At 36.8% G+C, this 22,535-nt stretch overlaps 2 protein-coding genes and 1 long non-coding RNA gene across 5 annotated transcripts; 1 reads left to right on the top strand and 2 right to left on the bottom strand.

Annotated features, from left to right (window-relative positions):
* Positions 1–1,478: 1,478 nt before the first annotated feature.
* On the bottom strand, positions 1,479–5,591 carry LOC137714241 (uncharacterized). Its single transcript, XM_068453500.1, has 3 exons — positions 4,914–5,591; positions 4,639–4,822; positions 1,479–4,543 (listed from the first exon to the last, which is right to left on the bottom strand). Exons 1-3 carry the CDS (start codon positions 5,589–5,591, stop codon positions 1,479–1,481), a joined length of 3,927 nt encoding a protein of 1,308 aa, XP_068309601.1.
* Positions 5,592–7,816: 2,225 nt separating this feature from the next.
* Positions 7,817–10,843, bottom strand: LOC137716390 (uncharacterized). 3 transcript variants are annotated; one of them, XR_011065668.1, is made up of 7 exons: positions 10,618–10,843; positions 10,270–10,454; positions 9,619–9,841; positions 9,454–9,537; positions 9,313–9,335; positions 8,982–9,057; positions 7,817–8,115 (listed from the first exon to the last, which is right to left on the bottom strand). It is a non-coding gene; the product is annotated as an uncharacterized lncRNA (long non-coding RNA). The 3 variants fall into 3 exon arrangements; XR_011065669.1 differs by having other exon boundaries at positions 7,831–8,115; positions 9,619–9,809; positions 10,735–10,837; XR_011065667.1 differs by having other exon boundaries at positions 7,833–8,115; positions 9,619–9,809.
* Positions 10,844–15,236: 4,393 nt separating this feature from the next.
* LOC137715479 (ATP-dependent zinc metalloprotease FTSH 9, chloroplastic-like) lies at positions 15,237–21,220 on the top strand. Its single transcript, XM_068454820.1, has 13 exons — positions 15,237–16,370; positions 16,709–16,774; positions 16,875–17,009; positions 17,143–17,208; positions 17,572–17,757; positions 17,855–17,941; positions 18,027–18,140; positions 18,288–18,412; positions 18,543–18,651; positions 19,253–19,378; positions 19,565–19,888; positions 19,974–20,097; positions 20,654–21,220. The coding sequence occupies exons 1-13, from the start codon at positions 15,492–15,494 to the stop codon at positions 20,779–20,781; spliced, it is 2,469 nt and encodes an 822-aa protein (XP_068310921.1). The 5' UTR covers positions 15,237–15,491; the 3' UTR covers positions 20,782–21,220.
* Positions 21,221–22,535: the final 1,315 nt, after the last annotated feature.

The following is a 22,535-nucleotide window of genomic DNA, read 5'->3' as shown; positions in this document are numbered from 1 at the left end:
ACTTCACTGCCCACAAATGAAAATCTGTAAGATACTGCCAATATGAACTTGAGTTACAACTCTCAGAGCTATATACCCAAGTGGAAAATAAGATTCAATATTTTCGGGTATTGCTACTGAACTCTATGAGGTGATTCTGTAAAAGCCACCATACGACACCTCCATAGCTATGGCGACAAGAAAGATGAGTTGCAAAAATGCGATCCCATTTTGAATTTCTTGTGTCTTAAAGCATTCTTGATCCAAGCTCCAAAGTCCCTAAACTACCAAATGTTTACAAGCAAACTTATGCTAGGTGAGCTATCTAGGTCTGGATATGCAGAGCAGATTTTCTAAACATCTGGAATCCAAGTTATCTGTTTGCAGCAAAATATACTGAGGGCGTGTTTCTGCATTCGTAATTGGAATGAAAATATGAAATTGAATTTCGATTACGAAGTACTCCGGTGTTTACTAAACATTGAGGAATCAAAAAAGAAGTGGGGCCCACACAAATTTTGGAATTCAATTCCTTGTATTGGTAGAATTGGATTCTTAGATGTAGGTGGTAATCCAATTCCTAGTGTTATGGAGAATACGGAATGCAAATCTTCAACCAATTATACCCTCACTTTATTTTCAAAATTCCAACACTACCCTTGGCATTACCGGAGCATATCCATCCTCTGTTGCCCAGCGCCCTTGTCCAGTGCCACTCCTTCCCTGATCATCGCAACCACCCCAGGCCATCAATCCAACCCAAATCCACTTGCCATTAGATGCCGTGAACTTGAAATCATAATGCAATAGATTGAGAGAGAGAGAGTTGCGGTGGCGATGAGGAGTGGGTTTCTATGAACACTAGCCTCTCTGCACGCACTAACGTGCATGCGAGAGGCATTTTTGCATCACGGGCGCTACGCGCCCCTAAAGGTGTATTGTGTTAGTTTTTCCCATTGTAATTGTCAAGATATACTTTAAATGTATTGTGCAAAGAGGAACTTTTTTTATCATGCACGTCCTAAAAAGTTATCATGTTTTTTGTTTTTACTTTGTGTAAAGTAATGATTTAAATGTTATTCATGCACTTATCAAACAACATACGATTTTAGATGCAAGTTCCTACCTAAAGCCTATGAACAATAGCAAGTATATGTAAATAAAAAAAAAATAGTAGATGAAAACAGTAAGTACTCGTAGCAAAATACAAAACAATTTAAATGTCAAAATATAAATCCTACATAACAATATGTACATTATTCACAATACTCATAGAGTCTATATGTCACTGTTTCTTTTGAAAAGAAAGTTTACATATTGACATCAATGCTGCAATTTCCACCCATTTGTTCATGATTGATGCTTCAAATTTTCATTGCCAATCTACAAACGATAGTGAGAAAATTAAAAATCAAATAAAAATAGTTAATTGATAAGTGAGCAATGCATACTGAAAGGTTATCGTTAATAAAGCTGTTACCTATTAGGAATCACCATAATTAGCTGGAATGAAGCAAGACTTCTTTGTATACTACATTTCGTGTAAATACACCTTGTTGGCCTACTATGGAGCCACTTTTTACTAACACGGTTGTGGTTGCCTTTGAGACCCCCTTCGATAAAGCCACATATAATTGTCCATGGCTGAAGACATGATCTGGAAGGTAAATGCCAACATGTGGTATTGTCTGACCTTGAGATTTGTTTATAGTGATGGAGAAACTTAGTTTCACTGGAAATTGCTTTCTTGTAAGTTCAAATGGAAGCCCAGCAGTATCAGTACTTTTGAGAGGGATTCTTGGTAAGAAAACTCTGGATCCGGCAAATTGTCCAGTTAGAATTTCAGCATCAATAAGATTTCGGTAAGAACCACGACACAATAATCTTGTACCATTACACAATCCCAATTTCGGATCAATATTTCTTAAAAGCATGATTGGAGCACCTCTTTTCAGAGTTAACTTGTGCGGAGGCAAACCACCAAGTGAGATTGAATTCAAGAACTCTGGCTGATACAAATTCCTTGCGTCATCCTCAACTGAATCAAATGAATACATTGTCTCTTCTAAACCCGGAAACATATTGATTATCTTTTCATTCAACATATCAACGTCTTCATTTGTAGGAGTTACCACTGCCCTTTCCACCATGTAGGTTGCATCATTTATATGATCCTCTAAGTCAGGGAAGATTTTGGCAATTAATTGATTAATGGAATGCTCACTCTCCCATGGTATCACCATGCATTCAGGTAGTTTTACCATATCATCCATAATAACATCTTCATTCCCATCACCAACACGAAGTAAAAATTCTGAAAATTCACAATCATTTATGGATCTCATGTTTTGTTTGAGTTTTAAAATCTTTACTTGTGACCAAAATGATGCCTTAACAACACTTGCTTGGATTAGTTCGGACTTGGTTCCTTTTCGGATAACAGGAAGAACTTGTCGAAAATCTCCCCCAAATATCATTATCTTCCCCCCAAATGGTAAGTCAATATCTGTTAAGTCTCTGAACGTTCGATCGAGTGCTTCAAATGCATGACGATGCGTCATTGTTGCTTCATCCCAAATAATTGCCTTTGCCTTTTGTATTAGCTTTGCTAAATTAGATTGTTTACCGATCGAACACATCGATGATGCATCGAGACTAAGTGGTATCTTGAATTTAGAATGTGTTGTTCTCCCACCAGGCAATATCGTAGCTGCTATTCCAGATGATGCTGTTGCTAATACTATGTGCCCCAACCTTCTCAAGCTTGCTAACAATGCGCGATATAAGTAAGTTTTTCCAGTTCCACCGGGACCATCCACAAAAAAAGTTGCATTATCCGATCGTTGAACTACACCCATTATTATGTTAAACACACTTTTTTGGTCATCATTTAAGCGTTCAATTGCATCAAGATCTTGTTGTGGAATACATATGGATATTTCATCTTCAATACATCCGGTCATTCCTGAACTTGATTCATTTCCTCTTGTCATTTGGGGCAAATCAAACTCGTTTATACTCTTGTTAAATTGAACCAAAAGTATGTTCAACTCACGCAAGAGTATGTTGGTAGCAAGTGTGGGAGTTATGTTAGTCATGGAAACATAATCTTCCATCATGAATGGACAGAACTCATCCCATAACCCTCGAACACCAATTGGTGCACAATATACCAATATGGTGACGAATAATCTTCTTAAAGCCGACGGCATCTGAATTGTGGAGGCCTCTAACAAACATTGTCGAATACTGTCATCTCTTTCTAACAAACCTCGTTGTTCTGCTGCCTGCTTAAATGTTGGATGCAATACCCCATTAACTGTTCTCAAGTTTGTGAAGGATGTTGGTCCTCTAACATGATTAAGAAGAATCCGAAGGTAAAATTTTTCGCCTTCAGCAGGTGAAACTGCATATATTCGCCCAATAACCTTGTTACGATTCTTTCTTTTAGACCACTTTCTTTGAGCTTGAATCCATCTGTAATGTGATGGTATCTCCATGTATAAATAATGTCGCGCTTCTGCATCCACATGATTAAGTGTAAAAAATTCAGTCAACATTGTCTTTCTTGTACTCTCATCATGTAGAATATTTGTTATGCTTTCATCGGCACGAAACTGAACTTGGTGCATATTAGGAAGATGTATTTGCATTCGCTCAACAGATGGATAAATTCGATTAATAATGAACTTGAATATTTTCCATAATGCCTCTGGTGCGCAAACCCATCTTGCATCCTGAAACTGCTTTATTTCATCGTATTGAGGGTCTGATTGCACTTCAACTGTCACTCTGTCTGGGCCTTTGTAAACATACTTATATAAGTACTTGACACTTTTTATGCTTGCGCAAATTTCGAAATTGATGTGACAATCATACCTTAATAGCAACCATGGATTATATGGAATGACCCAACTATTATCAACCATTATGTTTCCTTGTCGATTAAGTGAAACGGGCAATCGATTTCCTCGCCTTTGATAAATTGGATACGAATCATTCCCTTGAACGGTGACTGGTGCAAATGGTTTGGGAAACTTTCTCTTACAACTCCCATTTTTCATACATGGAGATAGAGGATTATGAATCCCACACGGGCCATGAATCATATGCTTTAACACCACATTATAAAGTTGAGGCTCTACATCTTCATTTGGTATTTCAGCTCTAACAATTCGGTCATACTCATCTGGGTTATTGATCTTATCATTTTCATCTAACACAACCAGCATATGCACATGTGGAAGACCACGTTTCTGAAACTCAATAATGTATGCGTAAGCAACAACACTGCCCAATACCCCCTTTTCAATGATGTCTTCTTTTAGTTGCTCAAGTTTTGCACGAAATACTCTAGTGAGTAAGTCAGGACGATCTTGTGGAGTTTGTCCAGCGAGCAATTGGCTTTTGATTTCTTCCCAACTTGGGTTACATGTCATGGTAATAAAAAGATCTGGCTTTCCGAATCTTTGAACCAAAGTCATTGCGTCTTGATATCGTTGGTACATGTCACGTGGGCTTCCAACAAATGATGATGGTAAAATAATTCTACGCCCGATGCTACCTAATAATATTTTATTTTCAATTAGCTGTATATATTGTACACACTTTAAACAAAGTTATATTTCTAAATAACGATGACTGAAACGATATATATACCTGCATTGTGTTGACCTGCATTTAGAGAGTCTTCAAGTCCTTTGTAGAGATCCGCTCTAACTGTGGCTTGATTAGAACGCAACCATCTAAGTTTTTGTGATTCAATTTTAATGTAGTTATCTACAGCATATTGTTGCAAGAGACGTCCACCTCGAAGCAAAAGTGATGATCCATTATGGCGTATCTACAAAAGCAAATTTCATATATTGCTTTTAATATAGGAATCATCATTCATCTATATATACCGGGAAGTAAATTATGTTATTAGTACAAACCTGTAACATATAAGCATAATAGTCGCAACATGTTATTGCTCTTCCACCATCATCACGACTGTTAACATCCCATCCATATGTACCGTAAGGCAGCAATAGTGGATATTGTAAGGGATCATAAAATCCAACATAGTCTCGGACGTGAGAAAGTCTTCCACTAATTGTCTCCACCACGATATCCCTTCCATTCGCAATTGTGGCATTATCTCCATCTATTATAATTGCCGCAACTTGTGATGCTGATGGTAGACTATACTGACGCCAATCTATTGGTTGCTCTTTTAGGATCAACTTGCAATTCGGCAAATCTTGGCGTTGTCCGAGGCTTCGCAATGTATGAACAAAAGGATTATGGTTGTTCAACATATGTTGTATCTTTTCAACCACACGTCTATCTAAAACTTCACTTTCACACATTCGGTTTTCAACTTCATGCTCAGTGTCATATATATAAGCTTGTAAAAATCGCGGTCTGTTCCCTTCATTTGGTAAAAGTCCACCAATCTTATGATATAATGCACCTTGAGCACGAAATGTGTAAATCCCACGACCACCAATATTAATTCTTTCATCCACGTGTACTCCCATTGAAGTGAATGCAAATGCATGATTGTAAGCTCGAATATTTTGCCTGAAGTGTCTACCCTCATTTGTTTGGTCAGAGAAAAGAGCAACCATTTCTGGTGGGGATTGTATTGGGGGTAAAACAATTCTTCCTTTCAAGCAACACATATTCAAAGTTTCTCGAGCAAACAATCGTGCATAGCAATACGGACATGTGGTTGGAGCAGATAATTGGCAACCTAGGATACCCCGATTCTCATTATAATTTCTAGCACAATTGTGGTTTCTTCTTCCTCTGGTTTGGCGCACATGACAATTGGTTCTATTTGCATGTTCTTCTTCTGATATTTTAACATGAATATCCAACATTCAGTATAAGAATTTTCTTTGTAACTAATCATATATCTATATAAAGATAAAATTTTATACTAAGCTCACCATTGTGGGGAGGAATTGAGAGCATCCCATAAGATATCTGTGACCTATTTGAACGTGCCAATTGTCTCATATGAGTACGCATTCTAGTAGAAGTTTGGTCATCATGATGTGTGATATCTAACAAAACCCTTGAATTCGCGCTTTCATGCTCAATTTGTTCTAATAAATAAACCACATTATAATACGATTAGTTAAAAATTTTGTCTTTAATATTTAATATATTTAGTTGTGAGTCTAATATTTCGTAAGACTACCACTAAAAATAACTACAACATTGAGATCAATATGAAAGTATCGAAGAAAAGAATACAATGAGATTTCAATTCACTAAATTTTGTTCTTAAAAAATAACCTAATTTTTTATGTGTGAAACAAATACAAATAAAGAAATTGAAATAAATACCAGGAATTTGTTGTTCTATATTACTGGGGTCGACCTCAACATCATAGTTAGCCAACTGAACCTGTTCTTGTATATTATTGGGACCTACTTGTTGCATAGTTAAAAGAAAAATTAGAAATTAGATTTTTTTTTTTTTTTTTTTTTGCATTAGTATGAGTTAAAGAAAAAGGAATATGAAATAAATACCAGGAATTTCTTGTTGTATGTTACTGGGGGATGTCATAGTATGATCATCATATAGAGTTGGAATTTGTTGTCTTTTTTCTTGTGCTATTAGACGTCGTCGAGTTAGATATCTTTGATGTTCTTCAGGACTCAATGATTGACGCCATTGTCTTGCACGACTTTGGCCACGCTCCATGGAAAAATTTATCTAAAAAATTAAAAAATAAATGAACCTAAATTGAATACAAATTCTGTTACATTCCATAAATACGAAAAAGTCTACGTATATGCCTATGAACAGAAGAAGAAAAAACATTTATCTACACATCACTATAATATACAAAAGAACAAAATAAAATGATCACAAAATACTTTTGAAGTGTAATAGGTATTAGTGCAACGAAATGACGGGCCTATATACACTTCTCGGTTGGTGTTAGGATTTGGATATGATTTAGCTTTCATGTTTTTTTTCTTTTATAAATTAGCATTGTTTATAGAGTTATAATTTTTATGTCAACTGGATGAGTAGAATTTTAAATTTTTTTAATACCCCTAAACCCTATCATAAATGACGGATGTGGGCTAGACATAATATAAAAAGTTTTTAGAAATGTGTAACCCGTAATAAGAGACCGTGGGTTGTACATGAAGATGACAGTTGCCGTTTGTTTGGATAGTTGGATAGTGCTTATATCAAAAATCGGAGTGATGTTTTCATCGTCTATTTTTTTAATCTAAGGGGCCACATTCATTGATGACATTTAGGATGAAGCTTTGAGGGAGGGTTTGATTCATCCAACGAATAAAAACAATCTTGGCTAAGAGTGTAGAAAAAGTATATCTCACGTAACCATCTTCCATGTGTGTTGTGTTTCATTTCACTATGTTACCCCTATTATAAGCAGTTACTTTTGTGTTGTCTTTTTTATTGAATGAGTACTTAATGTTGTCATCTACTATTTTTTATTTATTTACATATACTTGCTATTGTTCATGGTCTTTAAGTAGGAACTTGCATCTAAAAATGGTTTTGCGTTAAGATATTTTGGGATCTTATCTATTGTTAAGATGTTTGGTACGTGCCCCTAAAAATGGTTTTGGGTTAAGATTTTTTGCGTTTGTAAAAACACGGGGTATTTCTAAAAAATTAGGACAAAGTAGGTTCTTGGAGCAAAGTACAAATGCTAAATTTGTGCCAATTTAAGTGGTGTGCAAATTTTACCCTTTAATTTAATACAAATTCATTTGAGATCAGGCCATGAAAACAGCCTTTTTTGTTTCAATTAATGGTTGTTTGTTTTCTTACACCTAACGCTAGAGTACAATGGAACACAAAATAGGCTAGGAAATCATTCATCATATAAGAAAGAACTTCGTACATAAGCAGGACCATCCAAATAAGATTTCAGGCAAAGAGGATGGTGATACACGAAATACATAGTTATTCTGATTGTATATAGGAATGATAAATATGTATTCGTCCATTAAAAAAAATGAAAAATAGGAGAAAAGTGCCAACTAATAGAACCGAAGGGAGCTAATGTATTTACCCTCTATTCTTTATTTGTCCCTCTTCTTTCTGTTGCATTTATGTTGGCGTCTTCAACCGCAGCATACAATCTCAGTTTCCTATTGAGAAAAACAGAGGCTTAAATATCATCTTATCCTCACAATACCACAAAATACAGCTTACTACATATTGGATTCTATTTGAACACTTTATTTTACCAAAATCTGTTAAAGATGAGTTGATTAAAGCTATAATTTGTTCTATTTTTGTAGACCTATATATTGAGTTGGTTAGATTGGGGATTCCAATTATTGGCTGGAATTTGGATGTAGAATTGTTGGATAAGATCTAAGTCTTATTGATAATAAGGATCATTAGATGTATCACACATATGTTTTTAATGATAATAATGATCATGAGGCTCCCCTAATGTAGTGTTCTGAGGAAAGTGGAAAAGATAAACTAAGTTCATGATGATACAGATAGAATATGTATTCATGGATAAGATACCTTAATGATGTTATGTGCATTTTTCTGGATAGGTCTTCATCTATTTACCTAACTATTGTGATAGTTAAAAGTTGCTTAATATGCTCTAAAATTAATGTAATTTAGTAAGGCTAAGTAAAAGCCAAAACCAAAATGACATAGTAAATTCAGTGCATAATATATGTCCATAAATGCAAATAGATGCTTGTAATTTAATTGATCTGTAAATGACATTGCAAGCAATACTTATATGGAACAAAGAAATAATACAAATAAATGGCTAATAGTTAGGTATATAAGAGCCAGAAACCTTTCTCTGCATACAAAAAATCTAACAATGTGAAAATTAACCCACAAATACTTAATGTTAGCCTCTTCAATCAAATTCTACTTAACCCAAGACAAATCCAATCCTAATCAGCGAACATGACTTGAAAATTTGCTGGCTTTCTTTATCGTCATGTATGGCAAATAGACAGCAAGCGAATGCTCAAACCTGGAATGTGTAGCCACTGGTATTCTCCATGTGTATCACTCCCGAAACACGTTAAAAGCTTTGGCAAGTAAGCAAACTGCAACATCGATACAATGACAAACAGAACTTCAGTTACACATTGCCAAACCGTCCAAAACTTTACTCAGCAAGAGAGCAATTAAAACATCATATTCTAATAAAAAAATTGTAAGGCTACATCCAAACTGAATTGTGCATCTTTAGCAAAAACTTATAAATAAAAAAAAAAATTAGATTGCAAAACTGTCTATGTAAATACTTAAAGTCATTGTAAAAGAATATACTATAATCGAACAAAGAGCATAAAACTCACCACGTTGCTTCAAGTCATTAAGCCTGAAATGCAATGTTTTCTATTCAAACCACATATTACTGATGATTATTCTTAGGGGTGGATCATTTAAACATATTAGAACGATTATCCAAATATTGGTTGGATGATCGAAAATTTTACCTCTGCACGGATACTTGGATATGCATTAAGTTTGATAAGCATTAGTTCACGTTCTACTTGTGGCTCCCTTGAGATGTCTTCGACCTGATAAAGCAGAATTATAAGTGAAGATAATGCAGAAACTACCAAAAGGTTTTACACGAAATACTAAAGACGTCCACTAACCTTTGTCACATTCACCAACTTGTTGAGCTATTCAACAACCTGCCTCAACACCTTTTCAGTCCCAGACACAACTATGGTAAAGAGAGCCTTGTCCTTGTTCAAACCAACAGCATGAGACTCGATATTGTAACCTCTGGTGGCGAAAACTCCTGCTATTCGGTTTATGATTCCACTCTCATCCCCAACAAACACTGAAATAGTATGGCCACTTATTCATACCAATCTACATACACAGTATTTCAATGTAAACATACACAGTATTTCAAATGTAAACCCAATTATCAATAAGAAAACAAAAATAAGCAGAAACCTGCTTATCAACAGACCTAAAATTGATTAATCATGTAGCTTTACAGCTAAAAAAGGGTACATACATAAGAAGCTGCGCATGCAGAACCTCAACTCACAATTGAGCAAATTAGGAGAAAAAACCCATATCATAATACAGTTGAAATACAAAACTATGCACAAACATAGGAACTATCTTACAATTGGGTTTTATAAAAAGGTGAGACTAAACCCAAAAGAACAAAAAAACCAGCAGTAAAATCAAACTAAAGAATCAAACCCCAAGAACAAAATCAGAAGAGAAAAAAAAAAATGGAGAAATTCGAAAGGGTAATGGAGAAATGGAGGTGAAAAGAAACGTACTGGGATCTTATGAAAAGGGAGACATGAGACTTGAAGTAGATGTAATCTCCGTGAAGAGTGAGAATTGAACTATATGCTAATCAAAAGTCCAAGCAACTAATGAGGAAATTTTCGAGCAGTGCAACCATGTAAATCCATGGAATTTTCAAAGCTTCGACACTGTAGTCCCAATCATTTTCACGAATCTGCAAGGAACAAAGAAAATGAAAAGAGTGAAAAATCAGAACTGGACTTGGGGATTTTACGTGGCTCTGTAGATGCCCAATCTCACCCATTGCGTAAGATAGTCACCATTCCATATTAATGACAGAAAAAAAACCCATAAATGAACCCTAGGAAGTAGGGTACCTAGAGAAGATGGCAATGAAGGCGACAGTTTCAGTCACAAATAGCTTAATCAAAGCAAGATCCAGATGAACAACAAATGGGTAACTGAGACAGAGTGAGAGGAAGATCGAAGCTTACATGAAAGTTGCTGGTGCGGTTGGTTCTGAGTGAATTAGTGGGAAGAAAACTCCTTTGTATTTCTGCTAGTGCGGTTGGTGGTACGGTTGGAAGAAAACTGCAGTTTCCTTCCATTATCGCAAGGTAGTGGGAAGAAACTGCTTCTACTATTTTGTTAATATTTTTTTTTATGACAAAATTATCCCTGTTATTTTGTTTGTATTATTCATCACGTCCCCTACTTTTAGTTGTTTCTTTTTGTTTAATATAACTGCTTAGCAGTTTATGAAGGTTAACTGTTAAGCACGTCCATTTATAGATTTTTTTTTTTATTTGTTTTCTATTCAGTAATGGTTGTTTACGAATTTGTCCTCATTTTCGAAACTTTTTTGGATTTCAATTGTGAATAAAATGAAGGGGCTTTCTTGGCATTTTTGAAAGCTTCACCAAACTGGCCTTCTCACTTTATATATATAGATAGAAGATAGATAAAGATAGGTTTTTTTTTTTTTTTTTTTGACGAAAGAGAAAAAGGATAAGATTGATTAGGATTTCTTTTATTTTTTTTTATTTATTTATTTTCTCTCTTTTAATAAATAAATGTTTTTATTAATTAGTACCTAAATAATAATACAATTTATTATTTTCGATAAGGGCATTTTAGTGACTGTATTGGATGGTATTCCGATTCCAATAAATTAGTAAACAACTTATACGAAATTAATATTATTTTTACTCATCTCGACAAAAAAAATAAATATTATTTTTACTTCTATTCCAGATAACTTTAGTAAACAGTTATAACAGGAATCCAATTCCAACTCCTCTTCATTCCAACTTCATCAATTCAATTCCTCTCATTTTGATTACAGATTAGTAAATGAGCCCCGAAATACTTCTAGTAGCGTCGACTTATAACTAAGTAATACATTAAAGTGATTGATTATGTGATGGATGAGTGATTCATCGTCACCTCAAGGTCAAATTAAGCACAATCCAAGCTCTCAAGTTAATAAGGTATGCCCCGTCCCAAATAAACGGGTAGCAAACCACCAGGTGAAATAAAAAATTACTGGCCATTGAAATAAATATAAAAAAAAATCAAATCCTATTTCGATCGGATCAAAGATGTTGTAGATATAGAATTAAGAAATAGGATTGGGATAACGGAAGTCTTCATACAGAATTGCAGGAATAGAAAGACAACCAAATCTACATAAAGCAAGGTAGTTAGAAACAAATGAAACTGAACTCCTGACAAAAAGACACTAACATATGGGGTGATGAATTCAAACCGCGTCAGAGATATATACTTAACGGCACCTCATTCAGGCTATAGGAGCGACTGCAAACAGGCTTCTCTTCCTTAACACATTCAATCCTGATCAATTTCACAGATACGTTTTCAGTAATGAAGATTGGTTTATCACCGTATAAATTCCATTTCCGATGGGTCAGCACATGTAGGTCAGCGATGTCAAATTTAAAGAGAATAGTCCAAGATTCATGCTCCTGCAAGTGGTCCTTTACTACAGTGGTGAAAATGAGTTGAGCTCTTACATGATATCATTAGTTCTCCGTCGGTGACTAATCTAACATCTAACTTAACAAATATATCGTTTGACAAAAAAAGGGTTCACGTATCTCATGCTCAAAAATTTGGTTATTTTACATGTAATAAATTAAACGGAGGAAGCGACATTTAGCGAAGAAAATTGATTGGAGAATAACAATTTAAGGATTAAAGGATTATTTCCTGTTGTTATATCTCGAAAGTGATTTTTTTGACATTTTCGTGATGTCCGAATTGAGGCAACTATGGTTTGGCATGCCTGTTTTGGACTTGTATATGAATTTGAAGAGACTGACGAGATCTACAAGGCTAGATTCATCAGTCTCATGGTCGTCAGGGACATGAATACCTTTCCAAGAGTTTGCTCTCAATGAGAACATCTCCATATACTCAACGGTCTCAAAATTCCTAGTAAGATCAGCTACAGAGAGCTTGTAGTCAACAGTATAGCCGACACATAACCCAAACCCTAAATTGGAACTTGCATTCCTAGAGTCTTTTATCTTCCCATAAAATTGGGCTTCGGTATTTTGCGTACAAATCTTGTTGATGGGTTCTAGAGATACAAGTCACAATAACTATTAATAGATACAAACACGAAATCATTGCAGAAGCCCAGCGGCAATGGCGCATTATGGCGGAGCCACCCATAAGGTTTAGGTGGCCTGTAGTGCAGGGAGTTTTTTTTTGTAAACTTATGCTTTAATTGCTTATGTTAATGTATGTGGTTTAAATAGCTCACTCAATTTTGATACGATATTATTTAATGTATACTTTTTATGCTAAAAATAAAATGAGTTCTCTCCCTATTCCCCATCATTTTAAAGTGATGATGAGGAGTGTTGCCCTTACATCGTAGGTTTAACTTCATTGTTTCTCTAATTTAGCATATAATCTAACAAATCTATCGCTTGAAAAAAAAGAAAAAAAAAAGACTCGGTATACTAAAAGTAATCATACTTTTAAATAAAAAATTTAAGAAAGTGTTATTAGCACTTCAAAAATCTCATTATACACTTCGTATTTTTCTTTCCTAATATAAAAAGTTTAGAATGTAGAATGAGATTTTTAAAGTGTTAATAATCATTTACAAAATTTGATTAATTGTACTATGACTTTGTTTACTGGGCTTGTTCCCGCCAAACTGAATTTTTTTTTTTTTTCCGAAGTACTGGTCATATGTTAGAACACGTGTTGGTGAAACTAACCTCTAAGTGCATACTCTCCACCGCCAAGCCAAGGTCTAGGGTTTTATCCGAGCCGCGCCAAGGAAATGGCTCCCACCGGGGGTAGGATTGGGGTCTTTGTCGGCCTCAACAAGGGCCACAGCGTTGCCCGTCTGACCGCGAGGGGAAAAGTAGCAAGCTCAATATGAACTCGATGTGTATTAAGCCTTATCCGAATGTAGCACGAATGCCATCACATGGTATAATTAAATCATAAATGAGTAATTATTAATATTATATTTATAGAAGAGAATTGTTATTAGCACTTCAAAAATCTCATTCTACATTTTAAATTTTCTATATTAAGAAAGAAAAATACACGTATGAAGAGTGTAGAATGAGATTTTTGGAGTGCCAATAACAATTCCCTTATAGAAACCCATAACCATTTTGTTTCACCCATATTATAACAAGTTAAAACAATCATATCAGTGTCTCAACACGGGTAATCACAACTATATATATGTTTATTATCTCCTTAGCGTATTATATATATATATATAGAAAGCGAAAAGAGTGAAGCTTTTATAATTCCAAAATTCGTCTACTCTCGTTGAATTTTCAAAAGAAAAAATAAATAAAAACCATCCACGTAGTGAGGAGAGATTTTTCGGTATAGCTGAAAAATAAGCATATATGTCATACGTCATTACATAAGTGGATGTATGTTTGATAAAAAAAAAAAAAAAACTTTTTTTTACTTGTGTAATAATATATTGCGCTTTTTAGGTGTTACCAACACTTGTGCTAAGTGCTATTTTCCACATGTGAGAATTTAACATCTAAATTTAGTTAATTAAAAAGAAAAAAAAAGAAGAATATCTAAGTTTTAGATTCCTTCTGATAAAAACACCACCTAACACAAACATTGTCACATCCCCGCCTGAGACCAGATCACTTCCCGGGCCCACTCCACCACCATAGCATGATATTGTCCGCTTTGGGCTTACCATTCCCTCACGGTTTTGTTTTTGGGAACTCACGAGCAACTTCCCAGTGGGTCACCCATCATGGGATTGCTATAGCCTTCTTCTCGCTTAACTTCGAAGTTCCTACGGAACCCGAAGCCAATGTGCTCCCAAAAGGCTTCGTGCTAGGTAGAGATGAGAATATACATTTAAGGATCACTCCCCTGGGCGATGTGGGATGTCACAATCCACTCCCCTTAGGGGCCCGACGTACTCGTCGGCACACCTCCGGCTAGGGATAGGCTCTGACACCAAATGTCACATCCCGGCCCGGGAGAATCATATCCCGGGTCCGCTCCACCACCGTAGCACGATATTGTCCGTTTTGGGCTTACCATTCCCTCACAGTTTTATTTTTGGGAACTCACGAGCAACTTCCCAGTGGATCACCCATCATGGGATTGCTCTAGCTCCCTTCTCGCTTAACTTCGGAGTTCCGATGGAACCCGAAGCCAGTGAGCTCCCAAAAGGCCTCGTGCTAGCTAGGAATGAGACATATAAGAATCACTCCCCTAGACGATGTGGGATGTCACAAATATCAATACTGCTAAGAAAATCTTCATACTTCAAGCCATCAAGGACACTGAAAAATCTTAGTAAGTTTATCATTTTGTAAAATATATTATTTATCGTTTGCCTTTTTTTTGTTTTTAAACAAAAAAAAAAAAATTAAATAAAGAAAGCCAATTACCAGGCGCGAAGCTTGTGGGCGAGGTAGAGGGAAAAAACGGAGGATAACGATACCGAAAAAGGAAAGTTGACGGTTAAGATGTCCAACTCCTACTTCATCCGACGGTTCACATCCCAAATTTAATCTCCTTCTTTTGTCATCTCTCTTTCTCTCTCTTCTGTGTTCCAAAAGTTCCGACCTTTTGTCTCAGAGGGCCATTGGAAGAGCTCAAGAATTTCTCTTTTTTATCGGATTGGGGAAAATATAAAACATGTATATATAAATATATGAACTTTTGAATTTGAAATTTGGGAATTTGGAATTTCTAGGGTTTTTCTGGGATGTCGTCGGTCGAGTATTTGCGTCCAACAATCCACAACAGGTTTTGCCTGAATTTGAATTCTAATGCTTATCATTGCCGCCATGGATTGGGATTCCTCCGCACCCAATCGAGGGGTTTCAACCAGGAACCGAGGCGTTGCGTTTCGAACTCGGCGGTGTTCCCTTCGGTCACGTTGCACGGACAGGGCGGCCGAGCTGTGAGAGTTTCCGAGAGGTTCGGCGGCCTCTGGAGGAGCCACGGAGGGTTTCGAACGGTTAGGGCTTCGGCGAGCGGTCAGGACACCGATTCCGGGGAGAAGAGCGAGGCGAAGCCGACGGAGGGCCAGGCTGTGAACAATAACCCGCCAAGTTCGAGCTCGCCGGCTTCTAATCGGCGGCGAGAGAGTCGAAAGAAAGAGAATTGGTGGTGGTCGAAAGGCGGGAAATGGCGGTGGCAGCCGATAGTTCAGGCACAAGAAATTGGAATCTTGCTGTTACAATTGGGTATTGTAATTTTCGTCATGCGGTTGCTCCGGCCTGGAATTCCGTTACCCGGGTCGGAGCCGAGGACGCCCACGACGTTCGTTAGCGTGCCGTACAGTGATTTTCTGAGCAAGATTAATAGTAACCAGGTGCAGAAGGTTGAGGTTGATGGGGTTCATGTTATGTTTAAGTTGAAGTCTGAGCAGGGTGAGCAAGAAAGTGAAGTGAGTGGTGGTGGGGCGAGCAATTTTCAGGAATCGGAGGCCTTGGTAAGAAGTGTGGCTCCGACGAAGAGGGTGGTTTACACGACGACAAGGCCAACTGATATCAAGACGCCGTATGAGAAGATGCTTGAGAATGAGGTGGAGTTCGGGTCGCCGGATAAGCGGTCAGGCGGATTCTTGAACTCTGCAATGGTGAGTTTTTGGTTGTTTGATGTTGTTTAGTTATGCTGCTGTAAACAATTATCTTGACAAAAACAATCAAAGATCAATTCTTGTCGACTAAGTAATCGGGGAAGCTAATCACATATACTAATACATACGAATTATATTAGATTTATGTGTGTAGAAGGACTGAATACGAGTATTATGTTAACCTCAGTGTATGATAACATGCAGCCCCTTATGTTTTAACATGTATTTCTATTTCATAAGATGTTTCCTTTTCTGTTTGTGGGTGTGTATTTTTATAGAAGTTAAAGATGTTTTTTGCAAAGAAGTTGAATCAGTTGACTCGGCTTTTGTCCTTGCAGATAGCTTTGTTTTATGTTGCTGTGCTTGCAGGGCTTCTCCACAGGTTCCCTGTAAACTTTACTCAGGTGCGAGCCAGCAGTGCTTTTTTCTTTCAACCCTTTGTCTCTTTCTTCTTCTTTTTAACATGTGCTACATGGTTCTGATTGAATACATTCTTATGTACAGCAAACAGCCGGTCAGATTAGGAACAGGAAATCTGGGGGCTCTGCTGGTGCTAAAGCATCTGAACAAGGGGAAGCAATAACCTTTGCTGATGTCGCTGGTGTTGATGAGGCTAAAGCGGAGCTAGAAGAAATTGTGGTATGTTGGATACTCCTTAGATACTTTGATATCACCAAATGAATCATCAGAGTCTTTTAGAGGATCCTAAAGGCTTCCTACTGTTTTCTGAATTTTTATTCCATTTTTATTTATGCTGATGTTTACTGACCAGGAATTTCTTCGGAATCCAGACAAGTATATACGACTTGGTGCTCGTCCTCCACGTGGAGTTCTCCTGGTGAGTTACCAAAAGACTAATTAATCAATGATGAATTAGACCTCAAAAACCAGGGAGGGGGAAGTCAATGATCTCAATTCAAATGTGTAGTATGGGGGCAGGACTGATAGGGAATTGACACCGGGTGTAGATTGGGTAACATAGAGTGCTACCGCTCACTTAAGATTACTCTCTGTAGTATCCTTTTGACACTTGATTTGCAATTGGTCGACTATTAGGTTGCACCTGGAGAATCATATAGTTTTACCCTTGAATGGTCGCATTCACTGGTTGTAATTCAGTACATTTCTGGAGGATTTGTGGAAGAGGGCTTTGTTCTTTGTTTGTGTAATAACTAGTAAACATGGCTTGTTTATATTACAGGTGGGTCTTCCTGGGACAGGTAAGACTCTTCTTGCCAAGGCTGTGGCTGGGGAAGCTGATGTGCCCTTCATAAGTTGCTCTGCTAGTGAGTTTGTAGAGTTGTATGTTGGCATGGGTGCCTCTCGTGTAAGGGATCTATTTGCCCGGGCAAAAAAGGAGGCACCGTCCATAATATTTATTGATGAGGTATGGATATGGACAATGTAATTCTGTTCTGTCACTATCTTGATTCTTGACCTATCTAGTTTTTACAGGATTAGTTAATATTTCTTCTTTTGCACAGATAGATGCTGTGGCAAAAAGCCGTGATGGAAAATTCCGTATTGTCAGCAATGATGAGCGAGAACAAACCTTGAATCAGTTGCTCACTGTAAGCTTTTGTCTGCAACTTAGTTTTGAGCATCTGTGTGACTTTGGCTACATGTCACTGACATTCATGTGTATGAAAAATGCAGGAAATGGATGGATTTGACAGCAACTCTGCGGTTATTGTTCTTGGAGCAACTAATCGCGCAGATGTCTTAGACCCAGCACTTCGTCGACCAGGGAGATTTGATCGTGTAGTTATGGTTTGTAGTCCTTTTCTAGTTTCTTTCTGAGTTTTAAATGATACGAAAACAAGTTTCACATGGAAACAATTTATTCCTTATATGTATGTATTTATATACAAATGTACATAGTGTTATATCACATTAAAGCCTGTCTTTTCTCGGTAGGTGGAAACACCGGATAGGAGAGGAAGAGAGGAGATTCTAAAGGTGCATGCTACCAAAAAAGAACTTCCTTTGGCAAAAGATGTCTACCTTGGTGACATTGCTTCTATGACCACTGGCTTTACTGGGTATATGTTATTATTTGCTCATTCTTCGGTCTGTTTAAAATCTGCACTGAACTGTAAATAATTAAACAATTGAAGAAAAAGTCATGTTTGTGACCAGTACATTGGGAATGACGTATCTGATATTCTGCAGGGCAGATCTCGCAAATTTGGTGAATGAAGCTGCTTTATTGGCTGGAAGACAAAGCAAGTTGGTTGTGGAAAAAATTGATTTTATTCAAGCTGTGGAGAGATTAATAGCTGTAAGTCTCTCTCCCCTTGTTCCACACTCAAGTATTAGTTAAACCATTTCCCTGAATTATGATTGTACACTGTAATAAATTATAAATTATATTTCACTATTTTAGTATTTTTCAATTGGAAATTGTTATTAACGCTCTAAAAATGTCATTCTACACTCCTCACTAGTGTATTTTTCTTTCTAATTATAGAAAGTTTGGAGTGCAAAATAAGATATTTGGAGTGCCAATAACAATTCCCTTTCAATTTTCTCTCTTCTGTATGTTCCCAGCTAATTCCCGATATTAGAATTTCTTGACATGGTCTATGTTGTTGGTCTCTTAGGGTATTTGTTTATATTTGTACAACCCTTAGTCCACTTGGTCTTTTGTCCTGATCCTCTGTAATGTCTGTACTTGTATGTGCTTTTATGACCTGTGAGCCCCTTTTCTTTGTTCTGGTTTTTATTTGATTTCTTTATTTTAAGATTATGCTTCTTGATGTACAATCTTGTAACACATTTCTTACCACCCTGTGCGAGGCGCTCAATGATAACATTTTAAAAAGAAATGTGTTGGTTTTTTATTAATTAGTAGGGAAACTAAGCTGAATTACTTGTTATAGGGTATAGAAAAGAAGACTGCAAAGTTGCAGGGAAGTGAGAAGGCTGTAGTTGCACGACATGAAGCTGGTCATGCAGTAGTGGGGACTGCTGTTGCAAGTCTTCTTCCTGGACAGCCACGTGTTGAGGTGAATTTTTTAGAGATTACTGAAAAACAGTTCTTATTTATATTACTAATGAACAGATAAGAATAAAGTAACTTGGAAATGTAATACAAGAAATTGTGAATAATGCAAGTCCTGCTCGTGCAGTAGCTCATTTATTAACTTTCAATTTACATGGATATACTAATTGTTGTGTCTTTGTGTTATCAGAAATTGAGCATATTGCCAAGATCGGGAGGGGCGTTGGGCTTCACTTATATTCCTCCAACAACAGAAGATAGATATTTACTCTTCATTGATGAGTTGCGTGGACGTTTGGTTACACTTCTCGGAGGACGTGCAGCAGAAGAATTTGTATATTCAGGTCGTGTCTCAACGGGTGCACTTGATGATATACGACGAGCAACTGACATGGCATACAAAGCAGTAGCTGAGTATGGTCTAAATCAGAACATTGGCCCTGTGTCTATAGCAACACTTTCTGCTGGTGGAATGGATGAGTCTGGTGGCGGTGCTCTTTGGGGAAGGGATCAGGTCCTATGCATTTTTATTTTAATTTTGTTTTTGTTTTTAAATAAATTTATTTGTGTAAATACTGATCCTAGAATGATAACAACAGGGGCATCTTGTTGATCTTGTTCAAGGAGAGGTTAAAGCTTTGCTGCAATCTGCTTTGGGTATAGCTCTTTCGGTTGTACGTGCTAATCCTACTGTTTTGGAGGGTCTTGGTGCTCAGCTGGAAGGTGATATTTTGCTTCTTTGATATTATTACATTGTTCCCTATGTTCTGTAGTTTTATATAATTTGAAGCTTTTTGCTATTATGTTCTATGCACTAGTACTTTTGCGGTAGCGTCAAATTGGTAGAAACCAGCATGACACAAATTTCCCGGGGCTTTTCTTGCAAATAAAAGTAGGTAGAGATGGTTACTTGAAAATATAGATTTAGATTTGATCAAGAAAAGAAAAAAAAAAAAGAGTGGCTATTGAATAAAATGAAGTTTTGTTTCAGTTTAGTCTTTTGGCTTGAAGCTAGCTGTAGAATCTCACATAATCACTTGCAAATTTGTCGTACTGCAACTTAGATACGTCAGTTACCATAGGCCTTGTCGATGAGAGAGGCAAGTTCATTGTTGTATCTGTTAGATTTTCCAGGTTTTATAGCTTAGGGAATCTCATACACAATAGTATGCTCATATTATTGGCAAATCTTGGCTTAGGGGGGCGGATGTGCGCTGTTTATATTATAAATGTAACTCTATGCAGTTATCATGCTATTCTGATAGTGTTTCTTGTTCAGAAAAAGAGAAGGTAGAAGGCGAAGAGCTACAAAAGTGGTTAAAATTGGTGGTTGCACCAACGGAACTGTCAATCTTCATTAGTGGCAAGCAAGAGTCTCTTCCCCCATTGCAGACCATCTCTGGTTAACAACCATATCTTGTTATACTTCGTCCCCTGGATGTGAAATATGGAGTAGCTTACTGCTTCTTGTGCCATTGTCTTGTCAGTGAATTCATCCTTATTATTGGCAGCAGCTCCCACTTGCAACTTGTGTGTTTTGGGTTCCTTTTTTGACTAGTGCGAGCACGCTCTTTGTTTTAACACACAATTTACCAGCCCAAGTTTGCCAACCAAAGAGAAGGAAAGAAGTCGGAGAATAGTACCTGCACAAGCCTTCTCAAGTGTGTCTGTGTCACCCGTATTAACTTCAGCACAACCGGGTTGGTATCTGAAACTGTTGTACATTGACTGTTACTTAGTTACACATGATCTGCCGTATCTGCAATTGTAATTGTTCATGAGTTGTATACGATAATTATTATACGAAAATATATAATATTCCTCGTATATTGGTTCAAAAAGTTCAGATGAATGGTGTGCATGTCATATTTTTGGTATTGGGATGGCATCGTTAGGAGAAGTGAACTACTAGATGACGGTGTTGATAATTGATCTTTGTCACTTACGGCATTGTTGCCGGAAAATGATGAAATTTGAACAGCTTAAGTTATGTTTCACATTTGAGACAGAAGATAGTTTGCCCTAGGCTTGAACTACGGTGGTGAGAAGCCGTAGTGACCCAAGGGTCGGCGGTGTCAGGTCTTGCCATGGGTCAGTTTGGCATCAGGGTATGTCAAAGTGGATTCGAAATTCGAATACGGCAGGCGTTGCATCGACAATTTGATCTGTTGGTGGTTTCTGTTTTTGATCGTTGTTTTACCCTCGGGGTTATGCAGACTCTGGTTTTGATCTGAGTTAGGAGGAATGCCAAACAAGGGGGCAGTCATTCTGATTGTATCTCAAGCCAATACACAGTTCTCGTAGAATATTTGAGCTAAGGGTAGAAAACCTAACAAATTTAAAACATCTACTAATTTTCGGTGGCTAGAAAATGTGGGAGGTCTTGGTTTTGATGTTCCTAGTTGGTGAGTTTGCTTTATTGTGGTCACATGCATGGTGAAATTTTCCATAGCCTTTTCATGCCCGAAATGAATGGATAATCGTGGCTTACTATCAGTTGTCTACCTTTTTGAAAAAAGAAAAAAAAATTGTTTATTATTGAGTCTGTAATCTTTATGCCTTGATATTATGGCGTGCAAAAATATCAGCGTCCCTTTCTGAAAGCAACGCAAGAGTTTGGTGTTTAGGGTTTTGGCCGAAGAAAGAAGAGGAACATCTTACATGAATGGTTGAGAGTTATCTGCGATGATACATTAATGATTAACAAGCGTAATATTAATAAGTGGTGGAGAACAAGAGCAGCCACTATATAATTTACAATCTTACATGAAAAATGAGAAATACGCGTCTACTCATTCATATTTGTTTTTATTAAAAAAATTGATGATTAATTGATTTAAAAAAAAAAGAAAAAAGAGAGAGAGAGAGAGAGAGAGTAAATAGACATATATGGCCGGATCTGTGACACTACTTTTTTCTATACGTTTTTGTGGAACCTACTCCTCCATGTATTTTAACAATATGAATCATAGATCTTTAGAGCATCATGAATAGATTATCTTTGTTAAAAAGTACACAAACTCAAAACTATCAAGACATTAGTAGTGAAGAAAATAGACGGAAAAAAAAAAAAAAAAAAAACCCTAAAACCTTAATCCGAACGGTCATATGGTTTCAGATTTTGATGATTTTTAGTAGACATGATCTTTTAAGGAAGACCT

The sequence above is a fragment of the Pyrus communis genome, chromosome 14, assembly GCF_963583255.1.
Source record: "Pyrus communis chromosome 14, drPyrComm1.1, whole genome shotgun sequence".
NCBI classification, from domain to species: Eukaryota; Viridiplantae; Streptophyta; class Magnoliopsida; order Rosales; family Rosaceae; genus Pyrus; species Pyrus communis.
Note: the sequence above shows the minus strand (reverse complement) of the source record. Positions and strands in the feature narration are given on the sequence as shown.